The sequence below is a fragment of the Suricata suricatta genome, chromosome 2, assembly GCF_006229205.1.
Source record: "Suricata suricatta isolate VVHF042 chromosome 2, meerkat_22Aug2017_6uvM2_HiC, whole genome shotgun sequence".
Taxonomy (NCBI): domain Eukaryota; kingdom Metazoa; phylum Chordata; class Mammalia; order Carnivora; family Herpestidae; genus Suricata; species Suricata suricatta.
Window position 1 is genome coordinate 154,644,496 of NC_043701.1, and position 23,476 is coordinate 154,667,971.

Genomic DNA, 23,476 nt, shown 5'->3' on the forward strand with positions numbered 1-23,476 from the left:
AAAGGTTTGACTTACAAACTTTTTCCTTTCTTAATAGTTAATTATACAACACACGATTACATTCTTTATAAAATATAAAACATTATAGGGAGATAGGTTTCATCTCACTTTTCCCTTCACATTTTTAGGACTTTTAAAATTCTTTTTTTTGTGTAGAAGCACATACAATTATTTTTATATGTATATATTTTTACATATATGGTGTTATATATATTTTTATAACATTTCAAAAATAGAATGTCACTGTATGATTTTTTTGCCATATTTAACTTTATATGTTTTACACCTACAGCTTTTCAGAGATACATGAAGTTCATAAGTGAAAGATATTTGTAGATTAAATATTTTTTAAAATTTTTATTCTTATAGTAAATTTATTAAAGGTCTGATCAATTTTAGTGCTTTTCATGTTAGCATAAAGCAATATAAAAAGCATTTTAGGATAATAGCAAAGTCAGACTGACCCAAGTTTGGCGTTTAACTTGAATCAATTCCCAAATACATGAATATGCATAATATTATTTTATGAGGATTATCACATGTGTTCTCTTGTAGGTAATGAAATTCCTGCTTGTGGCCTTTTGAACCAGTTGGTGAGCCATGTTAAAAATTGCATCTATTAATTATAAGTAGTATTTCAGTTATATTGTAATTCAATTGGCCTAAATTTTTGGTTTTTCTAAGTTAATAGGCCAAAGTTGGAATGTAGCTACATAGCTTGTCTTCTGATCTCCAAACTGCAAGTAAGAGTGATTACAAATGAGCCATGTTATGTATAATTGTAACATGATTGCATAGTGGATTGAATATACTCTATTTATGTCAAACTTACAATCTTTTAGTAGAAAGTGACATTTTTTGCTAGACACTTTTATATTGGCATCTTTAATGAGAAAATAAGATTGTAGTATTTAGGTGATGATTCTAGTTTTTCATCACTCATGTCTTTTTCTGAGTGAAGGTTTAGTTGGGTGGTTGAATCACTTTTATATAACTTTTGACAGGTCAGGGAAAAAGTTTTAAGACACTTAGTGTCTAAACTCTAAAAGAATAGATCAGTCTCCTCAATTCAGCCTTTGCCGTTGAAATGTTTTACTGCAGGAACAATAACTTTATGGAAAGGACTAGAATTTGTGTTTTGTGAGCAGTACTTAAATATATAACATTGTGAGAGTGGTAGAGCTTAATATTCTGGTTAATAACTTCATTGGTGTGTATACTATTAGAATATTTGTAAATAATTTATTGGCTTTAGTTATGCTTAAACATAGATACCTTTGGTGTATAATTTGAGTAGTTGAAAAAGTACCTGTCTCCTTTGTGGTTAAATTGTAGAGGAGCTGGACTGTGTGCAGAATTTATTTTTTTAAAATCCTTAAAATTGTTACACCCTTGTGTGTTTTATTTTCACCTTTATTTACCTAATGTAATGTCACCTTGAGAAGGTGTGAATAACTACTTTTCCAGCTGCATGTGTTCTTTATTTTATAGTTAATGATAAATTATTAGGTCTTTTCTTATCTGTCAGTAAATTGATATCATAAAACCTAATTTCTTTGGTCTGAAAATTGAGAGAGGAATTCATAGCAGCTCAGCCTGTGCTTCTTGGAAAGGAGAAAAGCAGAAGTCTTAAGAGAGAAGCTTGCGTTAGTTAAGGAAAACTAAATGAATAAAAGCAGTAAAAATTTTTTTCTATTATCAGAGAAAGAGACTTGGGAAGGGGTTACAGTCTGTAAATACTGACTACCTGTAATTTGATTCCATAAATACAGTTTGAATATCAAAGTTATATTAAAGGTTATATTCATTCTGTCTTTATGTCAGAATTGTATGTTAAGCATCAGATTCGTCTAAAACAAAATTGTGCTAATAACTTTACCAAAATAAAGTTTACTAAGGCATTCCTGTATGCCAAAGGACAATGAAATGTATTGCCCCAAGATTTCATTTAAGCTTGAATTATGGGATAGAATTTAATTCTACTAATTCACAGATTCTGGAATAAAATTTAGAATCAGTAAAGGCATCATAATGATGCCTTATCTCTTTACTCCAAGCATGACCGTTTCCCTAGCTCTTGGGTCAAGTTGTGTGAGAGAGCCTCTTTATCTTGGGCACACATGTAGCGATGTCCACATAGGGAGTTACTTCCCTTTCCTTTTCCTTTCTTTTTCTTTTTTTTTTAGTTTATTTTATTATTTATTTATTTATTTTATTTTATTTTTGAGAGAGAGAGCGTGAACAGGGGAGGGTCAGAGAAAGAAGGAAACACAGAATCCAAAGGCAGGCTCCAGGCTCTGAGCTAGCTGTCAGCACAGTGCCCGATATGGGGCTTGAATCCATGAACTGCAAGATCATGACCTGAACCAAAGCCGGACCTCAACTGACTGAGCCACCCAGGTGCCCCAAGTTCTTCCATTTCTGAAACATTATTTCAGATGTCTATAAACTGTTCACAGCATATAGAACTATGAGGTTTTATTTATTGATGGAGTTTGAACATTAACTCCTTTAGGAGAGGTGTTCTCACTGTCTACTGAAACTCAAAGGTCAATTTATGCATCAGGCTATTTTGGTTTTCATGTTGTCTTCGGAAGAGAAGCTCCTATTTTATTCTTTCTCCTCCCCAGTTCTAGTGTTTTACTTCTCTAAGAAGCTATTCAAAGTCTCCTGCCACCCTCCCTTTATATCCATAGTCTGATCTCTTCTCACATTTCCATCCTTGGACACCTTCCTTCTGGTAGATCCCTTTAGCTACAGAGCCCAAGGCATCACAGTGTGGCGAAGACCATTCTGCTGTCAGCTCACCATGTGACCTCATGTTAGCAAACTCTAAGCATTTTATCTAGCAGAAATTAACAAAATTCTTGAACTGACTCTAGATTCTTCTCTAAGATTGGCTTTTATTTCAATACATACATAATTTACTTGATTTACATTAACTGTGTATAATACAATAGGTATGGTTTAGGTTCTTGGGATAGAAATTAATAGGAGTCCTAGCCTTTGAATTATTCCAGTATAACTGTGGGGGGAGGCAAAGCTCCCTATATAGTTTTAATGATGTTGAGTGCTGTAGTAGAGTTGTGAACAAAGTATGAAAAGTACATATGAAAGAGTAATTCTGCTCAGAGTTGACCTATGAGTTGTGCTCTGAAGTATAGTAGGTAGACAAGATGGGGAAACCCATTCCAGAAAGAGGAAGTTGAAGGAGCAATAAGGAATGCACAAGACTTGTTTAGTTAATAGGCCGGTATATCCAGGATATAGGGTAGGTTGTGAAAGGTCATTAGCCACAAGATTAGAGAGTTGGGTTTTATCCACAATACTTTCAGATAAGGTACTGAGACGTCAGATTCATATATGAGGAAAGTAATTCTGAAGGCATTATAGAGGCTAAATTAGAAAAGAGTGAGTTGGCAAAAAAAGGCTTTAAGATTTATTTTAATAGTCTATGATTCTGTCTCCTAAATACAATGGATTTACCTAGGGAATGTGCTAAGAATATAGCCCCATACATTGAGTTCCTAATGTTAGATTTGTGTTTTTCATTTCTTGTGTTTCTGGATGGTTCCTTTTCAAATCTGCCATATCACTTTTTACAGTTTACAGTTCCCTGCTGAAATTTCAAGTTTGGCCTTTATCTCCTTAAATATAGCAAGTTGTTTTATAGCCTGTGTCTGATAACTCCAGTATCTGGAAATTCTGTAGGTCTGTTTACATTGAAAATCATTTCTGCTAGTTTTTGTTAGATGCTATTTTATTTGTGTGTGCCTAGTTACCTTTGCTTGGGTACTGGATATAATATCTGAAACATCATATGTAAAAAATAAATTGTAGGCTAAGGTGATGTCATCCTGGAGAGATTTGAATTTATGTCTCTCAAGTACCTGATGGCACTAGCTATCTACTTTTTTCATCAATCAAGATGAGGCAAAGCTCTGATACAGTCTGTTTTGGACATTTTTCTTAGTAAGTTGAAAAAGTTTTTTGATTTTTAAACCAACTTATCATTCCTGGGATAAACTCCCAATTAGTCACATTTGATATGTTGTTGGATTCGGTTTTGCATATATATTTCTTAAATTGATAAACTATTTTTTGAGTAGTTTTGGATTCATAGCAAAATTGAGCAGAAAGCACAGAGAGTTTCTGTATACCTCCTGTCCAGACACATACACAACCCCTCCCTCTCTCAATAGCCTTTACCACACTGTGGTACGTTTGTTACATTCAGCGACCCTACAATGACCCATCATAATCACGCAAAGTTACAGTTTACATTAGGGTGTACTCTTGGTGTTGTATGTTCTATGGGTTTTGACAAACGTATAATGACATTATAGTGGCATATGGAATAATTTCACTGCCTTAAATCCTCTGTACTCTACCTATTCAACCTAACTAGCACCCCTAGCCCCTGGCAACCAATTATCTCTATTGTTTCCATAGTTTTTTCCTTTTCCGGAATGTCGTATGGTTGGAGTCATTCAGTATGCAGCCTTTTCAGATTGGCTTTTGTCACTGCATTTTGCATTTTCGTTTCCTTCATGTTTTTTCATGCATTTTAGTTTCCTTCATGTTTTTTCATGGCTCAATAGTTCATTTCTTTTTAGTGCTGAATAATATTCAATTATGTGCATGTGCCATAGTTCATTTATCTATTGTCTGGATGTACCATACATAGTTTACTTATTGAAGGACATTTGGGTTGTGCCTAAGTTTCGGCAATAATGAATAAAGCTGCTTTAAACATCCACAAGCAGAGTTTTTGTTCTGTTTTTTATGGATATAAGTTTTCATTTCATTTGGGTAAATGCCAAGGATTCTGATTGCTGGATCATATGGTAAGAATTATGTTTAGTTTTGTAATAAACAGCCAAACTGTCTTCCACAGTGGTTATACCATTTTGTTTTCCTGTCAGCAATGAATGAGAGTTCTTGTTGCTCCACATTTTCACCAGCATTTGGTATTTTGGTGTTTTGGATTTTAACCATTCTAGTAGGTGTATAGTGGTATCTTCCTGTTGTTTTAACTTGCAATTCTCTAGTAACATATGAGATGGAACATCTTTTCTTATGTTTAAATGTTATCTGTATATCTTTTTTAGTGAGGTGTCTCTTGAGATCTTTTGCCATTTTTTAATTTGGTTCTTTATTTTATAACAATAACAAAACTCAGTAGACAGATTTTAAGAGTTTTTTGTATATTTGTCTAAATATACAGTTCTTTATCAAATGTATCTTTTGTAAGTACTTCCTGCCAATTTGTGGCTTGTCTTCTCATTCTCTTACATCATCTTTCACAGAGTAGAGGTTTTTTATCTTAATAAAGCTTTGCTTCTCAATGATTTCTTTCATGGATGGTGCTTTTGGTATTATAGCAAAATAAAACCATCACCATGAATAAGGTCATTTACATTTTCTCCTGTCTTCTAGTATTATAATTTTTTGTTTTATGTCAAGTTAATTTTTATGAATAGTGTAAGGTCTGTGTTGAGATTCATTGAGATTCATGTGGAAATCCAGTTATTCACTGTTTAACAAGACTGTTTTGTTCGATTGTGTTGCCTTTGCTCCTTTATCAAGAATTAGTCAACTGTTTTTATGGATCTATTTCTAGACTGTTTCTTCTGTCCCATTGATCTGTTTCTTCTTTTGTCAATACCACACTATCTTGATTATTGTAGCTTTATTGTAAGTCTTGATGGCAGGTAGTATCAGTCTTCCAACTTTATTCTTCATCAATACTGAGTTTGCGATTCTGGGTCTTTTGCCTCTACCTATAAACTTCAGAGTCAGCTTGTTAATATCCACAAAATAACTTGCCAGGATTTTGAGTGGGGTTGTATCGAATACATAAATTTAGGAAGAACTGACATCTTGACAGTACTGACTCTTCCTAAGTATAAACATGATGTATCTCCCCATTTATTTAGTTCTTCTTTGATATCTTTCATCAGAGTTTCGTAATTTTCCCCACGTATATCTTGTACATATTTTATTATATTTATACCTAAGTATTTAAATCCCTTAGATACTAATGTGTTAATGTGTTTTAGTTTTTAAATTCCATTTGTTTATTGCTAGAATGTAGGGAAGCAATTGACTTTCCTTGTATCCTGCAACCTTACTATAATCTCTTGTTAGTTCTAGGCATTGTCTATTCTTTCAGATTTCCTACAATGATGATTATGGCATCTGCAAACAAAGTCAGTTTTTATTCCTTCCTTCCCAATCAGTATACCTTTTATTTCCTTTTCTTGCCTTATTGCCTGTATAATGTTGATAAGCAATGGTGGGAGGGGACATACTTTTCTTGTTCTTGATCTTAATGACAAAACTTTGAGATTCTCACCATCATATGTATATTAGCTACAGATTTTTTGCTATTATAAAGAGAGTGTGCCTGTTAATGTGTATATATTCCATTATATCTCTGATAATTCCTTCAGGATAAATTTCCTTTCTTATCATCTTAAAGTTTATTTTTAAATTCATTTTAAGTTGAAGTATAGTTGATACACAGTGTTACATTAGTGTCAGGTGTACATTGTAGTGGGTTGACCACTCTGTACATTATGCTGTGCTCACCACAGGATAGCTACCATCTGTCACTATACAGTGTTATTAGTAGCTATAGTTTCTAAGTAGATGTCCTTTATCAGGTTGAGAAAATCTCCTTCTAGTCCTAGTTTACTGAGAGTTTTTGTTATGAATGTGTTGAATTTTAGCAAATGCTTTATTAATATGATCATGTGATTATTCTGCTTTAGCCTGTTGATGTGGTAGATTACATTAATTGATTTTCAAATATCAATTCAATCTTTTATACCTGGGGTAAATAAATCCCCCTTGGTTGTGGTTATAATTCTCTTTAAACATTGTTGTATTTAATTTACTAATATTTCATGGAAGATATTTGCATCTATGTTCATGTGAGGTATTGGTCTGCAGTTTTCTTGTAATGTCCTTGCCTGAGTGTTAGGGTAATGCTGGCTTCATAGATTAGGTTAGGAAGTATTCCTCCTTCTGTCTTCTGGAAGAGATTGTGGGAAATTGGTATCAGTTTTTCCCTATATGTTTGATAGAATTCACCAGTGAACCCATCTGAGCCAGGCACTTTTTGTTTTAGAAGGTAATTATTGATTCACTTTTCCCCTCTCTTTTCCTACCTTGCCTCTCCTTCCTTTCCTTTCCTCCTTTCATTTATATCCAGCTTTATTGGGCTATAATTGTTGATTCAGTCTTTTTAAATAGACAATAAGGCTTCCAGATTATCTTTTTCTTCTTGTATGAGTTTTAGCAGATTGTATCTTTAAGGAATTCATCTATTTCATCTGAGTTCCCAAATTTATGGGCATCTGGTTGCTCATAATATTTCCTTTAATGAACATCAGATCTGTAGTGATGTTCCATCTTTCATTTCCCATATTTGTAGTTTGTGTCTGTTCTCTCTCTCTCACTCACTGTCTTTTCTTAGCCTGGCTACGAGCTATATCTTCACTGATTTTTCTGCCTCCTGGATCTGCCCCTTTCTGATAGTGGGGTTTAGTGGTTTCATCTCTTTTTTCGTACAGTTCTTTGACTTTTTCCTTCAATATTTTGATGCTCTGTTGTTCAGTGCATACACATTGAGGGTTTTTATGTCTTCTTGGAATGTTGACCCTTTTATCATTATGTAATGCACCCCTTTTTATTATTTTTAAAAAGTTTTAATTAAATCCAAGTTGGCTAACATATAGTGTAATAATGGTTTCAAGAGTAGAATTTAGTGATTTCTCACTACATATTACACCCAGCATTCATCCCAACAAGTGCCCTCCTCAATGCCCATCACCCATTTAGCCCATTTCCCATCCACCTCCCTCAATCAACCCTCAGTTTGTTCTCTATAGTTAAGAGTCTTTTATGGTTTGCCCCCCTCTCTGTTTTTATTTTATTTTTCCTCCCTTCCCCTGTGTTCATCTGTTTTGTTTCTTGAATTCCACATGAGTGAAGTCATGTGATATTTGTTTTTCTCTACTTGACTCTTAATGTCTGGACTTTCTCTTACTTGACTCTTATTTTGAGAGAGAGAGAGAGCACATGTGAGTAGGGGGAGAGGCAGAGAGAGACAGGATCCCAAGCAGGGTCTTCGCTGCCAGCGCGGAGCCTGATGTGGCACTCGATCCCACACATTGTGAGATAATAACCTGAACCAAAATCAAGAGTTGGACACTTAACTGACTAAACCACCCACCTTTTGTTTTGATAATTTTACTGATTCCATTTTCTCTCCATTCTTAGCATATCAGTTACACTTCTTCCAAAAAACTTCATTAGCAGTTTTCCTGGAGTTTGCAATATGATTTCATTTTCAGCTAGTCCAAGTTCATTTTCAAGGGACATATACTATTTCACAAATAGTGTCAGGTACCTTTATAATATAATCAAATTCCTCCCTTCCATCCCTTGTATCCTTGCTGTAATTCATTTCATTTATATGTAAGCATATATACTTAAAGATGTATGTATGTATACACACACACACAAATATGCATATTTGTAAATATATATGTAATTGAATATATCATTATTTTGAACAAACTATTATCTGTTAGATCAGTTAAGAATAATAAAAATAAATTTTTATAGTATTTTTTTTAATGTTTTTTATTTTTGAGAGAGAGACACACAGAGCACGATTGGGGGCGTGGCATTGACCAAAGGAGGCACGGAATCCAAAGCAGGCTCCAGGCTTGGAGCTGTCAGCACAGTGCCGGATGCGAGGCCCAAACCCATCAACCATGAGATTACGACCTGAGCCAAAGTTGATCACTTAAACTACTGAGCCACCCAGGCACCCCTAAAAATAATAATTTTCATTTTACCTTTATATAGTCCTTCCTGATGCTCTTCGTTTCTTTGTATACAAACAAGTTTCTGACCTATATCATTTTCTTCTTCCCTAAAGAGCATCTTTGACATTTCTTGCAAGACAGAGCTATTTGTAACAAATTCCTTTAATTCGTGTTTGAAAAAGTCTTTATGTCTCTATTTCTTTAATTTCCTTTTGAAGGATCTTTTAGCAGAATACAAAATTTATGTCATTGCATTTTTTTGTTCCAACACTTTAAATATTTCTTTCTTCTTGCTTTCATAGTTTCTGAGAAGTTGACTGTAATTCTTTCCTTTTTATAGGGAAAGAGGTCCCCCCCCCACCGGTGGCTTCTCTCAAGATTTTTTCTTTATGTTTGGTTTTCTGTTATTTAAATATGAACTGCCTATGTGTAGTTTATTGGGCATTTATTCTGCTTGGTGATTTGTAATTTGGTGTTGACATTAATTTGGGGAAATTCCCAGTTATCATTGTTTAAAATATTTCTTCTACTCCTTTTTCTCTTCTCCTTTTGATATTCCCATTTACACATATATACCTTTTGTAGTTGTTCTATAGTCCTTGGGTATTTTGTTGAGTTTTTTCTCCCCAGTCTTTGGGTTTTGTATTTATTTTTGTTTTTTGATCAGTTTTGGAGGTTTCTGTTAAGATATCCTCAAGCGCAGAGGCATCTGGGTGGCTCAGTCGGTTAAGCATCCAGCTTCAGCTAGGGTCATGATCTCATGGTTTGTGGGTTTGAGCCCTGCCTCGGGCTCTGTGCTGACAGCTAAGAGCCTGGACCTTGCTTGCTTCAGATTCTGTGTCTCCCTCTCTCTGCCCCTCCCCTGCTCGTCCTCTCTCTCCCTCCCTCAAAAATAAACAAACATTTAATAAGAATCCTCAAACCCAGAGATTCTTTCCTCAGCTGAGTCCCATCTACTAATCAACCTATTTAAAGCATTCTTTTTTGTTGTAGGGTTGTAATTTTTTTATCTCTAGCATTTCCTTTTCATTCTTTCTTAGAATTTCCACTTCTCTTACATTGCCTGTCCGTACTTGCACATCATCTACCTTTTTTATCATTAATATTTTTACCATAAAAAGTATTTGTCTGCTGCTTCCAACATTCCTGCCATATCTGACTCTGGTTTTGATGCTTGTTCAGTTTCTTTAAACTGTTGTGTTGTTGTTCTTGTTGTTGTTGTTGTTGTTTGCCTTTTAATTTTTTGTTGAATAGTGGATACAATGTTCTGAATAAAAGGAACTGTAGTAAATAGACCTTTAATAATGTACTAGTAGTAAGATGGTGTGGGGAGGGAAAGTTCTATACTTATGATTAATTAGTAGTCTTCTGGTAGTCTTGGCGTTGTTTGGATTGTGAACTTCACCAGTACGTCTGAGTCCCTGTCCCTGCTTAGGTGAGAGAGGATGGCTAGAGTGGGCTGGAGTTTGGGATTTCCTTTACTTTAGGTAAGTTAGGCTCTGGTAAGACAGTTTCTCCTGAAAGCAGGCCTTGTTAAGTAAAACAGATGCTCTGGCATATTTCAAAATAGTTCCTTTCCCTTCCCACTGCTAGAAGCATGAGGACATTTTTCTCAAATACTGACTGTGAGGACTTGGTAGAGTTCCTTTAGAGGTAAAACTCAGAAAAGTGTGTTGAGATTAGGTCGTCTTGGAGTTCTAGCCCTTCAACCTGGCTACATTGAGCTTCCAGCAATTTTTCTATGACAGGATTACAGCTAATGTTTTCCTACCCTCGCATTTGTTCCACGGAGAGGTTTTTGCTCATGGTTTTGTGCCACGTTTCTGTCTGTCCACTTACTACTCCATTTTTTGGTCACAGTTTGCCCTGTGACCTTACTTCTCTTATGGCTCTAAGAAAAGTTAATAATTTTTTTACTTTGCTTGACTTTTCTACTTTTAGAATGGAATGGCATCTTTTAAGCCTCTTACATGCTGGGCCAGAAACCACAAGTTGGTTTACTAATATTTTGTTATGAATTTTCATTCAAAATACTAGTCTGTAATTTTTTTCTTTTCTTTTTCTTTCTAATGTTTTTATATTTATTTTTGAGAGAGAGAGAGAGAGAGACAGTGTGAGCAGGGGAGGGTCAGAGAGAGAGGGAGACACAGAATGCGAAGACACACTCCAGCCTCTGAGCTAGCTGTCAGCACAGTGCCTGATGTGGGGCTTGAACCCATGAACTGCGAGATCATGACCTGAGCCAAAGCCGGACACTCAACTGACTGAGCCACCCAAGTGCCCCTGTAATTTTTTCTATTATTACTAAAAATATATTTTTAATGTTTATTTTTGAGAGAGAGACAGAGAGACTGACGGAATTCTACTGGGGAGGGGGTAGACAGAGAGGGAGACACAGAATTCAAAGTGGGCTCCAGACGTTGAGCTGTCAGTACAGAATTTGACATGGGATTCGAACCTACAAACTGCGAGATCATGACCTGAGCCAAAGTTGGACACTGAACCGACTGAGTCCCCAGGCGCCCCTGTAATTTTCTTTTAATATCTTTGATTTTGGTTTGGGGATGATGCTTGGCCATCATTGAATGCATTAAGAATGATTTTCCCAGAGCAGCCCAAGATGGCTGACTTCGAGGATCAGGTGTCAGATGAGGAGACGGTAAGCAGAGCTGCTAAATTCATCACTCGTGCACCCCCAGGGGGATTTAATGAAGTGTTCAGTGATGTCCGGCTACTACTTAATAATGACAGTCTTCTCAGGGAAGGGGCTGCGCATTCATTTGCCGAGTATAACATGGATCAGTTCACACCTGTGAAGATAGAAGGACATGAAGATCAGGTCTTAATTACTGAACACAGTGACCTGGGTATAATAGCAGGTTTTTAGATCCAAGAAACAAAATTTCCTTTACGTTTGATCATTTATGGAAAGAAGCAAGTGAATTCCAGCCAGAGGACATAGATGGAGGGCTGAAGTCTTGGAGAGGATCGTGTGACAGTGCTCTAAGGGGCTATGGGAAAGATCATTATTCCAACAGCTTCTGTACTTTTTATCCTAAAACTATAGATGGGCAACAGGCCATTATTGCATGTATTGAAAGCCACCAGTTTCAGCCTAAAAACTTCTGGAATGGTCGTTGGAGATCAGAGTGGAAGTTCACCACCACACCACCTACAGCCCAGGTGGTTGGAGTACTTAAGATTCAGGTTCACTATTATGAAGATGGCAATGTTCAGTTGGTTAGTCATAAAGATGTACAGGATTCAGTAACTGTTTCAAATGCCAACGAATTTATTAAAATCATAGAGCATGCAGAAAATGAATATCAGACAGCAATTAGTGAGAACTATCAAACAATGTCGGACACCACATTCAAGGCCTTGTGCCGGCAGCTTCCGGTTACCCGCACCAAAATCGACTGGAACAAGATACTCAGCTACGAGATTGGCAAAGAAATGCAGAATGCTTAAAGGCTGAATGTAGGATTCTTCATTATGTGGAAAGAAAGGATTCAACATGCGGTCATATGATAAATAAGTGATTTATAAACAAGAGTGATACTTCGCTAGGGCTTTCAAGTTAACAGGTTTTCTAGCCTCATGGAATACTGTTGAACCATAGCATCATCTTGATTCTTTTGTGTTCTCTGCCTTGTAATTTTCTGTTTTCACTATATCTCCTTGTACATTTTTTTTTCTTAATTCTGCCACATTTAATGATGGAGAGAGAGATCTATCCTGGAGTCATTTTACTATTTAGAAAGATTTCCTAGCCATGAAGCCCTATTATTGATACAGACAAGTAACATGCTCAGTACTTTTCTACCCCTATCCTTCAAAGCACTTCTGGTTCTTCAGTGATTTTTTACTGATCCACCAGCAGCTAAAGAGGCTATGCTACAAACTAGCTGAGTGGAAGACACATTCATCCTTTTCCCTCTGACTGCTGTGATCATCCTTCATAGCATCTCATAACTGTAGTTTTCAAAAGTTTGGATTGGGCTTTTGTTGGGGCAAAGGAAGTTTTCTGGAAATTCCATTATAGCCAGCTTCTCTGGAGAAGTTGTTTTTAAATCCGAAGACTTGAACCACATTCCCTGCACATGAACGTGTTTGCTTTTTTCTCTTCCTTCATTGTCTCCTTCCCATCTAGTACCATTATAGTTGTAGATATCTGCATTTTTAGAAGAGTTTTACCCATTTATTACTGTTTTTTATTATTCAAGAACTGCTGACATACTAGGGATGTAGTAGAGTATAAAACTTGAAAAATGCAGATGTTGAAGGAATAATAGTATCTTGTGCTTTAATACTTTGTGACAGGATTGTACTATAAGCAGATGATTCAAACAACTATGTAAATCACAAATAACAAAAAAATGAACCAAAGTGAAGAGGATACCTTCCAGGAAGTATCTTTCTATTGTGACCTGTTATTTAAGGAAATACTAGTAATTTGCTCTAAATGGGATGTAAAACTTGTTCCAAATTACTTTTCCTCAGTCCCGCCTGCCAAGAACTTAAGTGTAACGGTGATACAGCAACCCTTCCCAGGTATATTGGCAGGTATATGTGGGATCTTGAAATACACAGGTGACATAGATAGGACATGACAGCTGGAATTGTGGATTCATTTACATTGTTTACACTTCTATGACTAGGCTTTAAGGGAAGGTCAGTTTTTAAAAAACCAAGTAGTGTCTTCCTACCTATCCAAATACATGTCAACAAAGAAGGGTGTGTGTGCTTCAGCTTTGTTTTTGTTCAGTAATGCAGTCAAGCACATTTGTTTCCAAGTGACCTGTTGAGCTGTGTAAGCATTTTTGTTTATTTCAAATAAGATATATTTACATTATGTGTCATTTATACTATCCATTCATACCACACTATCCTCTGTTTCATTTAGTCCAATAGAAATATACCTGTTTTGGGGCGCCTGGGTGGCTCAGTCAGGTAAGCCTCCGACTTTGGCTCAGGTCAGATCTCACGTTCGTGGGTTCAAGCCCCACATCGGGCTCTGTGCTGACAGCTAGCTCAGAGCCTGGAGCCTGCTTCCGATTCTGTGTCTCCTTGTCTCTCTACCCCTCCCCTTCTCATGCTCTGTCTCTCTCTGTATCCAAAACAAAACAAAACAAAACAAAACAAAAAAAACCCCAAAAAACATTAAAAAAGAAATATACCTGTTTTGTTCTTTAAAAAAAAATGATTCCCCCCCCCCATTCTGAAAGAATTTCTGTAGAACTGGTATTAATTTCTTCCTTAAATGTTTGATAAAATTTGCCAGTGAAATTATCAAAGGCAAAGTTTCTCAACCTTAGTGGTACTGACATTTTAGGCCTTGTAATCATTTTATTGATTGATTGATTGTTTATTCTCAAGTTGGTTTCCATATAACACCCAGTGCTCATCCCAGCAAGTACCCTCCTCCATGCCCATCACCTGTTTTCCCCTCTCCCCCACCTCCCATCAAACCTCAGTTTGTTCTCAGTATTTGAGTCCCTTATGGTTTGCCTCCCTCCCTCTCCTTAACTATTTCCCCCCTCCCCTTACCCAAGGTCTGCTGTTAATTTTCTCCTGTTCCACATATGAATGAAACATATGGTATCTTTCTCTGCCTGATTTATTTCACTTAGCACAACATCCTCCAGTTCAATCCATGTTGCTACAAATGGCCAGATTTCATTCTTTCTCATTACCGTGTAGTATTCCATTGTATGTATAAACTACATCTTCTTTATTTATTTTTTTAATTTTTAATGTTTATATATTATTGAGAGACAGAGAAAGAGCATGATCATGGGAAGGGCAGAGAGAGGGGGAGCCACAGAATCCAAAGCAGGCTTCAGGCTCCAAGCTGTCAGCACAGAGCCCGAGGCGGGGCTCAAACTCACAAACTGCAAGATCATGATCTGAGCTGAAGTCGACCTTAACTGACTGAGCTACTTAGGTGCCCCTAAACTACATCTTCTTGGTTCATTTATCAGTTGATGGACATTTAGGCTGTTTCCATGATTTGGCTGTTGTTGAAAGTGCTGCTGTGAACATTGGGGTACATGTGCCCCTATGCATCAGCACTCCTGTATCCCATGGGTAAATTCCTAGCAGTGCTATTGCTGGGTCATAGGGGAGTTCTATGGATAGTTTTCTGAGGAACCTCCATACTGTTTTCCAGAGTGGCTGCATCAGTTTACAGTCCCATCAACTGTGTAGGAGGGTGCCCATTTCTCCACATCCTCGCCAGCATTTATAGTCTCCTGATTTGTTCATTTTAGCCACTCCGACCAGCATGAGGTGGTATCTCAGTGTGGTTTTGATTTGTATTTCCCTGATGATGAGTGATGCTGAGCATCATTTCATGTATCTGTAGGCCATCTGGATGTCCTCTTTGGAGCAGTGTCTTTCATGTCTTCTGCTCATTTCTTCACTGTATTATTTGTTTTTGGGGTGTGGAGTTTGGTGAGTTCCTTATAGATTTTGGATACTAGCCATTTATCTGATATGTCTTTGCAGCTATCTTTTCCCATTCTGTCCATTGTCTATTAGTTTTGTTGATTGTTTCCTTTGCCGTGCAGAAGCTTTTTATCTTGATGAGGTCCCAATAGTTCATTTTTGCTCTTGCTTCCCTTACCTTTGGAGATGTGTTGAGTAAGAAATTGCTGCAGCCGAGGTGAAGGAGGTTGTTTCCTTAGGCCTTGTAATTGTCGTGGGGACTTTCCTCTGCAATATAGGAGATTTACCAGCCTTCCAGGCCTCTCACCACTGGATGACAGTAGCCACACTCCACCCCAAGTGATGGCAAACAGAAGTGTTTCTAAATGTTGCCAGTTGTTTGCTGGGGGCCAAAGTTGACCCTAGTTGAGAACCGCTGACATAAACCAAACATGAAGGTTTATTGTTTGTTGTTGAATAAATTTTAAAATGCAGTTTATAGGGGCACCTGAGTGACTCCGTTGGTTAAGTGACCAACTCTTGATTTCAGCTCATGTCATGATCTCACAGTTCATGAGAAGGAGTCCCGTTTGGGGCAGGCTTTGTGCTGACAGAGCTTATTGGGATTCTCTCTCCCTCTCTCTCTCTGCCCCTCTGCTGCTCATGCACGCATGTGCACTCTTTCTCAAAATAAATAAACTTAATGTGTATGTGTGTGTGTATAAATTTTAATTGATATAGGGCCATGATATTTTTCTTTTTGAGTCTGTGGTAGCATGTCTTTCAAGAGATTTTTACATTTCATCTTTGTTGGATTTGTTGGAATAAAATTGTTCATATTATATTCTCTTACCCTTTCAATGTCTACTGAATATGTAATATGAATATGAATAGAGACTATCTCTCTTACATTTCTGATTTTCATAGTTTATGTCTTCTCTTTCTTCTTGACCAGTTTTACCAGAAGTTTATCAGCTGCATGGATTTTTTTTAAGTTTCATTATTTTGAGACAGAGACAGTGCAAGTTGGGGAGAGACAGAGAGATCAGGACAGAGAGAATCTCAAGCAGGCTCCACACTGCCAACGCGGAGCTTGATGTGGGGCTCAAACTCACTTAGATCATGACCTATGCTGAAACCAACAGTTGGATGCTTAACTGACAGAGCCACCCAGGTGCTCCAGTTGCACTGATTTTGTTAAAAATGTATATTTATTTATTTTGAGAGCAAGGGAGAGAGCATGAGCAAGGGAGGACAGAGAGAGGGGCTTAAAATATAGTTATTTATTTTAAGAAATTAGTAAAAAGGCACCTGGGTGTCTCGGTTGTGTTGACTTAAAAAAATTTTTTTTTTAAGACATTTATTTATTTTTGAGAGAGAGCGTGAGTTGGGGAGAGGCAGAGGGAGAGGAGACACAGAATCCAAAGCAGGGTCCAGGCTCTAAGCTGTAAGCACGAGCCCGTTGCAGGGCTGGAACTCACGAACTATAAGATCATGACCTGAGCCAAAGTCAGACACTTAACTGACTGAGCCACCAAGGCCCTCCAAGTGTTGACTCCTGATTTCAGCTCAGGTCAAGATCTCAGGGTAATGGGGTTGAGGAACCTAAGAGTTGTGGGGAACTTAAAAATTAGACCTAGGCAAACCGAAACTTAACCTGCTCCGCTTGTTCTGCTTCTGTACAGATGCTTGGGGCGCTGTGTGTAGTGTGGGCTCAGCCATGTGGCTCGACATTGGGGCGGGGAATACTGGATGTTCAAACTGTGGCGGGATCCAATCAGGGAATGCAGAATGTCTGGACGTAGATCTTGGCCAATGTAAGTGCTGTGACCATGGAACGCCCCTGACTTGTTTGGGCCGGCCTATAAAAAGGACGTGAGCCACCTGCACGGGGCTCTGGCTCTCTCTCTCTCTCCGCTGTACCAACTGGGAGTGAGCAGAGGTCCGGGTTCGACCTGAAATAAACGATCTTTGCTGTTTGGCTTTGACTCTGGACTCTGGTGGTTCATTTTTTGGGGGGTCTCCCGAGTTCTGGGCATTTCAGGGTCAAGCCCCTCATTGGGTTGCACACGGAGTGTGGAGCCTGCTTCAGATTCCTCTCTCTCTCTGCCCTTCTTCCCTGCTCCCTGCTCATGCATGCTCTCTCTAAAATAAAAAAATAAATACCTTTAGCTCACTGATTTTAACAACTTCTTTCTGTTTTTTTCATTTATTTCTGTTGTTCATTGTTTACTTCTTTGCTCTTTAGTTTATTCTCTTTTTCTAGTTTTTTAAGGTGGGTCATTGATTTTTAGAGCTTTCATCCTTTTAATATAAGTATATTAAGCTATAACTTTCCCTCTAGCCATGCTTTAGCCATGTTCCACAAGTATTTTCATTTTTCATTCCGTTTAAAATGTTTTCTCTTTTTTATGGTTACTTCTTTTACTAATGATTATTTAGAAGTATGTTGGTTTAATTTGGAAATATTTCAGAATTTGCCAGAAAAGTTTCTGTAAATGGTTTTCAATTTAGTTCCATTATGGTCATAAAATATACATGATGCAGTCCTTTCCAATTTGTTTTATGCCCCAGACATAGCTTGTCTTAGTGAATATTCCTTGTGCACTTGGAAAGATTGTGCATTCTGCAGATGTTGGGGACTGCTCTATAAACGTCAGTTAGGTCATGTTAGAAGAGTGTGTTGTTTGAGTCCTGTATAATTTTGCTGACTTTCTGTTCATTCTATGAATTACTGAGCTAGAAGTAATAAAATTTTCCATCACAATATCCCTTTCTGTTTCTCCTTGTGCTCCATGGTTTTGAAGCTTTGTTTTTGTCTTCTTGATGAATAAACATATTAAATTTTTGTCTGACTTTGCCACTGCAGCTTACTTTTCATTTGCATGATACTTGTTTTTCTATGCTTTTCCTTTTTATTGATCTTTGTGTTTAAAGTGGGTTTCGTATATGACGTGTATTTAAAGCTTTTGGATTCCGAGTGATAAGGTGTGCTTTTTGTAAATGAGCGTCATTAAATGTTGTTACTGAGGGGGCTCGTCTTTAAATTTGCCACTTCGCTATTTCTTTTCAAGTTGTCCCATCTGGGCTTTGTTTCTTTGTTTCTTTTTTCCTGCTTTGTTTTGGATTCAGTGAGTATTTATAGTACTCCATTTTCTTTCCAAGATGAGCTTATTACATATACCTTTGTTTTAGATTTCCAGTGGTTGACTTGACAGTTCTCAGATGCTTCAACTTCACAACTCCTTTGGATTTGTAGTTATTAAGGACCTCAAAAACTTTTTGCTTCAGGTGATTATCAGTTCTTACTATGCCCAAAATTAAAACTGAAATGTTGAAGTATTTATTCATTTAAAGTAATGATAAAGTCATTACATGGTATTATAAGTAACATTTATGTTAATTTCATTTTACAAATATGTTAAAAACTAGTGGAAAGAGTGGCGTTGTTTTGTTTTTTTTCACATCTCTTTGAAGTTTGGTTTAATTTTATTTATTTATTTATTATTTTTGAGAGAGAAAGAGAGAGACAGCATGAGCAGGGAAAGGTCAGAGAGAGAGGGAGACACAGAATCTGAAGACAGGCTCCAGGCTCTGAGCTAGTTGTCAGCACAGAGCCCTATGCGGAGCTCGAACCCATGAACCGTGAGATCATGACCTGAACCAAAGTTGTATGCTTACCAACTGAGCCACCCAGGCGCCCCATGAAGTTTGGTTTAATAAAAGAAGGCTGGATTATCATATCTACTCTTGCTGTGAATTTCTTGCTGTATGATATTTTAGATTACATGTGTGAAGAAATTTGGCCTCCAACAGATACTGAGGCAGTGTTTAAAAAAAAGCCAATCTAATTGGCTTCATTTAAGTGATTTACGAATTGAGTAGCATCCCATTCAGCAAGTAAAGGGGAGCTCTGAGGAGTTGTTTAAAAATGGAGGTTTTATATGGGAAGGAGAATGGGTCAAGAGTTATTAGCAAAAGAAAAGATAGGATTGTTTTAGGCTTGTTTGCCTAAGGAATTTAGGGAAGACCCCTTAAGAGGTCTTATCATGCGGATTCCTTCTTCCTCATTTAGGGGGATGGTGAGTGCCCATGTGACAGATTACCTCCTTGGTGCTGACCAGAAAATTCCTCTCTGACCAATTTAGACTAGGTTTCTGGGGCAGCTTGAAACTGCACTTAGGTTAGGTCAAGCCTCTGCGTGGCCTAAGTGACTCCATTTGTGCCTTTTGTTTTCTTTTTAACAAACTGTAAAAGGAGGAGCATTTTAATAGCCTTTTCAGATAGTTTTAGGTATTCTTTGGTACATTCAAACTCATCAAGTGGTAGTTTCTTAAAGGTGAGTTATAGTGTGGAACCTGAAACTTTATAACTCTGTTATATTAAAATCCATTGATCTCTTCTTACACTTTGAATGTATGTTTTTACCTGTATGTGGTTTTGTAATAATCACACATTGATCTTTTGGAAGATATTGGTGTACCATATTGCAGATCATTTCAGTGTTGTAACATTTTATTATACAGTTTTTAGAATTAGAGTAATACCATCACTGGTTTCATCCAAAAATTTTATTGGAAACTGTCAAATAGATGGTGGCATATACAGGTTTTGCAGAATTTCAATTTCACCTGAAAGGTTGACTTTTATTGTTGGCAATAATTACTTTCAATTACTTTCCTTCAAATCACTAGCTCACTTAATTTTTTTGTTTTAATAAACTTTATGTTGGAATAGCTTCAGGTTTATAGAAGGTTGAGACAAAAATACAAAGAATTCCTGTATATTCATTTATTTTTCATTAATGCTAACATTACTTGCATTATTCTGCACTTTTGCCAAAATTAAGAAATTAACATTGGTACACTGCTGTTAACTAAACTCCAGACTTTTGAATTTCACCAGTTTTTTGTTTTGTTTTGTTTTGTTTTGTTTACTATTTCAGTATCCAATCCAGAATACCACATATTATTTTGCTATCATGTTTCTGTGTCTTTTTGCCCTTTGACAGTTTCTCAATCTTTCCTTCTTTCTATGCCCTTGACACTTTTGAGTAGGTCAGGTATTGCTTACAAGAAAAACTCTACTATTTCTTTTCTACCCTCAATATTTCTGACACCAGTTGTGTAGGGTTTTACCCTATTCTTACCAATTCTCGGATGCCGGCTAGGTGTCCTACAATTCAGTTCAGTTCTGACACTATTTACCTGGAGTCAGGGTCAGATTCCACAGGTTAAGAACTCAGCCCTACAAGACTGGTTCCCAATTCTTCTTTTTTTTTTTTTCTGTCAGCACAGCCCTACAAGACTGGTTCCCAATTCTTTTTTTTTTTTTTTTTTTCTGTCAGCACAGAGACCAATGCTGGGCCCCATCTGTCCAGTGCTGAGATCATGACCTGAACCAAAGCCAGATGCTCAACTGACTCAGCTACCCAGGAGCCCCTTTTTAAAAAAATTTTTAGTGTTTATTTTTGAGAGTGAGACAGAGAGCATGAAAGGGGGTGGGAGGGAGAGAGAAGGAGACACAGAATCCAAAGCAGGCTCCAAGCTCTGAGCTGTCAGCACAAAGCCTGACATGAGGCTGAAACTCATGAACTATGAGATCATGACCTGAGCTGAAGTCAGATGCTTAACTGACTGAGCCACCCAGGCACCCCAACTGCCTATCTCTTCTGAAGCCCCTTGTAAGTTCAGGCTTCTAATACTTCTGACCAAACAACTATAAATTACAGACTCTCAGGATTCTTTCCTTGGGTTTAATAATTTGCTAGAATGACTCATAGAACTCAGGAAAACAATTTGCTTACTAGATTGCCAGCTTATTATAAAGGGATACAACTCATGAATAATCAGATGAAAGAGTTTCGTAGAGCAAGGTATATGGAAAGGGCACAGAGCGTCCATGACCTTCCAGGTGCATCACCTTCCAACATGCCCATAAGGTGCACTAACTCAGAAGCATTCTGAGCAGTTTGTTAGGGTTTGGGGGGAGTCTTCATTATGTAGGCATAATGGATTGATCATTAGTGATTGACTCAACCTCCAGCACCTCTCCCCTCTCCAGATCTCAGGGAGTGGGGCTGAAAGTTCCAACCCTGTCAGTATTTGATTGGTCCTCCTGACTCTCCCTCCCTCTCTCCTTCCCTCCCTCTCCACCCTCTCCTCCCTTCTCCCTTCCTCTCTTCTCTCTCCCTCTCTCCCTCCCCTTCTCACTCTCTCCTTCCCTACCTTCTTCCCTCCCTCCCTCTCTTCCTCTCTCCCTTCCTCTCTCCCTCTCTCTCTCTCCCTCTCTTAAAGTAAACTCTGTGCCCAGTGTGGTGCTCAAACTCAGAACACCAAGATCAAGAGTTGCATGCTCTACCAACTGAGCCAGCTGGGCACCCTATGCTATGCTTTCATTTTTGAAAGATATTTTCTCTTTGTATAGAATTCTAAGTCAACAGGGTTTCTCCCCATTGTTTTATTATTTTTTTTCTTTCAGCATTTTAAAGAGTTTTCCATTCTCTTCTGACTTGTATAGTTTCAGATGGATCTGAATATTTAGGTCTCTTGTGAATGTCCTGTGTATTCGGTGATGACTTTACATTGTGGTTGGTAGGAATATGAATCCTTATCATCCCTGAATGAGCTCTGGGGGACTAATTTACTTACTGTTCCCAGGTAATTGTCCTTTCCCAATAGTTTTTTGCCCAGACTTGTGTTTGGCCTTACACGTGTATAGCTTAGTATTCAGCTGAAGACTTAACAGGACTCCTATACAGATTCCTAGAGTTCTTTCTCAGTGGAGTGTTTTCTTTTCTGCTACTCTGGCACACAAATTTTGGCCTCCCTCAGCTGTTCTAAACTAACAGTCAGTTTTCGTTTGAATTTTCCCTTTCTGAACTGATGTCCAGAATAGCCTCATGCACAATGGGGTGATCATTAGGCTTGCCTTGTTTCCCCTTTGTCAGGGATCATCACAAAGGTTGTTTTCACCAAGAAAGTTGGTATGAATTACCCAGTCCACCAAGGGGGAATCTACCCTATGTTTCTGAAGAATTGGCCAACATGTGTGTTGGTATGTATGTATAATTTTTAGGAATATAAATGTAAATAAAAATGCTTATTTAAATTTCTAATTGCATATTCAAATCACATAGTATATGAAATAATGTATTAAGAAATAGTGCTTTGGAATTACCTGGTGGCTCAGTTGATTAACTTTCTGACTTTTGGTTTTGGCTCAGGTCATGAGCTCCTGGTTGTGAGATTGAGCCCTGCACTCCTTACCGTCAGCGCAGATTTGCTCTCTCTCGCTCTTTCTGCCCGTACCCCTACATGCACACACTCTCTCTCAAATAAACTTGAAATAGTGCTTTTTTATTCATATCTGTTGCATACATCTTTGATATCAATATGTTTAGCATCACTGCAACCAGTTTTGGGGTCTCTTAACCCAGAGCACATTATTTTCACTCTTGTTCAAGTTGTAGAAGATACAGTACTTTTTGATTCTATGTATTATCTTCTTATGTGAAATTGTGTCTCAAACCATAAATTTCCAAATGCATTATGTTTTTTCTTTCATTTGTGCAATAGGTATAAAATTATCGTCTCTACAACAAAGTCTATTAGTACGTTGCTTTTTAAGGTTATGTTTAAAGGCTTTTTATGATAGCTGGGAGGTGGATGGTTGTACACCTGGGAACCCTTGCTTTACATCGTCTTCTCCTGCTCTAATTAAGCAAACAACAAAACTCGCCAATCAACAAATGACCTTCCAAATTAGCACTGATTGAGATAATTACAGAATAATGTGTCTTTTCCAAATTGTACTTTGCTGTTCAAAATTAGTAAAGAGAAAGCACCCATAATATGAGAGATGTTTATTAGCAAATATACTACCTGTTTTCTGAGAGATTATTTTGGTGAAAAACATCTTTTCTTTTTATATGTATAGAGTATCTCCTTCCTTTGGAATTGTGTTTTTACTTTACATTCATGGAAATGACAACAATTGCATACCCTCTTTTGATCAAACTTAGAATTTATTGCTTATCTGATGCAAATTTTTTATAGTTGCACAATATTCTACAAATACGTGCCTGCCTGCCCTCAGCATTGGTTCACCTACTATTCTAGTTACTGCAATTAAAGTAAACATATTTCATAGGAAAGGATTTTTTGAGTGAAAAACAAAGAATAAGTTAAATGATAGAAGTAATA

The 23,476-nt window shown here is 37.3% G+C and overlaps 2 protein-coding genes across 2 annotated transcripts in view; both read left to right on the top strand.

Moving 5' to 3' along the window:
• Window positions 1-559: 559 nt before the first annotated feature.
• The window catches only part of TBC1D12 (TBC1 domain family member 12), a 69,996-nt gene continuing 47,079 nt past the window's right edge, over window positions 560-23,476 (top strand). Inside the window, exon 1 of the mRNA XM_029932251.1 lies at window positions 560-593. The gene's annotated coding sequence lies outside the window, so the exon portion shown is untranslated. The remainder of the gene's footprint in view (window positions 594-23,476) is intronic.
• Window positions 11,464-12,388, top strand: LOC115285715 (F-actin-capping protein subunit alpha-1-like). The gene is given in 2 exon segments (XM_029932250.1): window positions 11,464-11,712; window positions 11,715-12,388. Coding segments are annotated over 2 exon segments (849 nt in total). The 3' UTR covers window positions 12,315-12,388.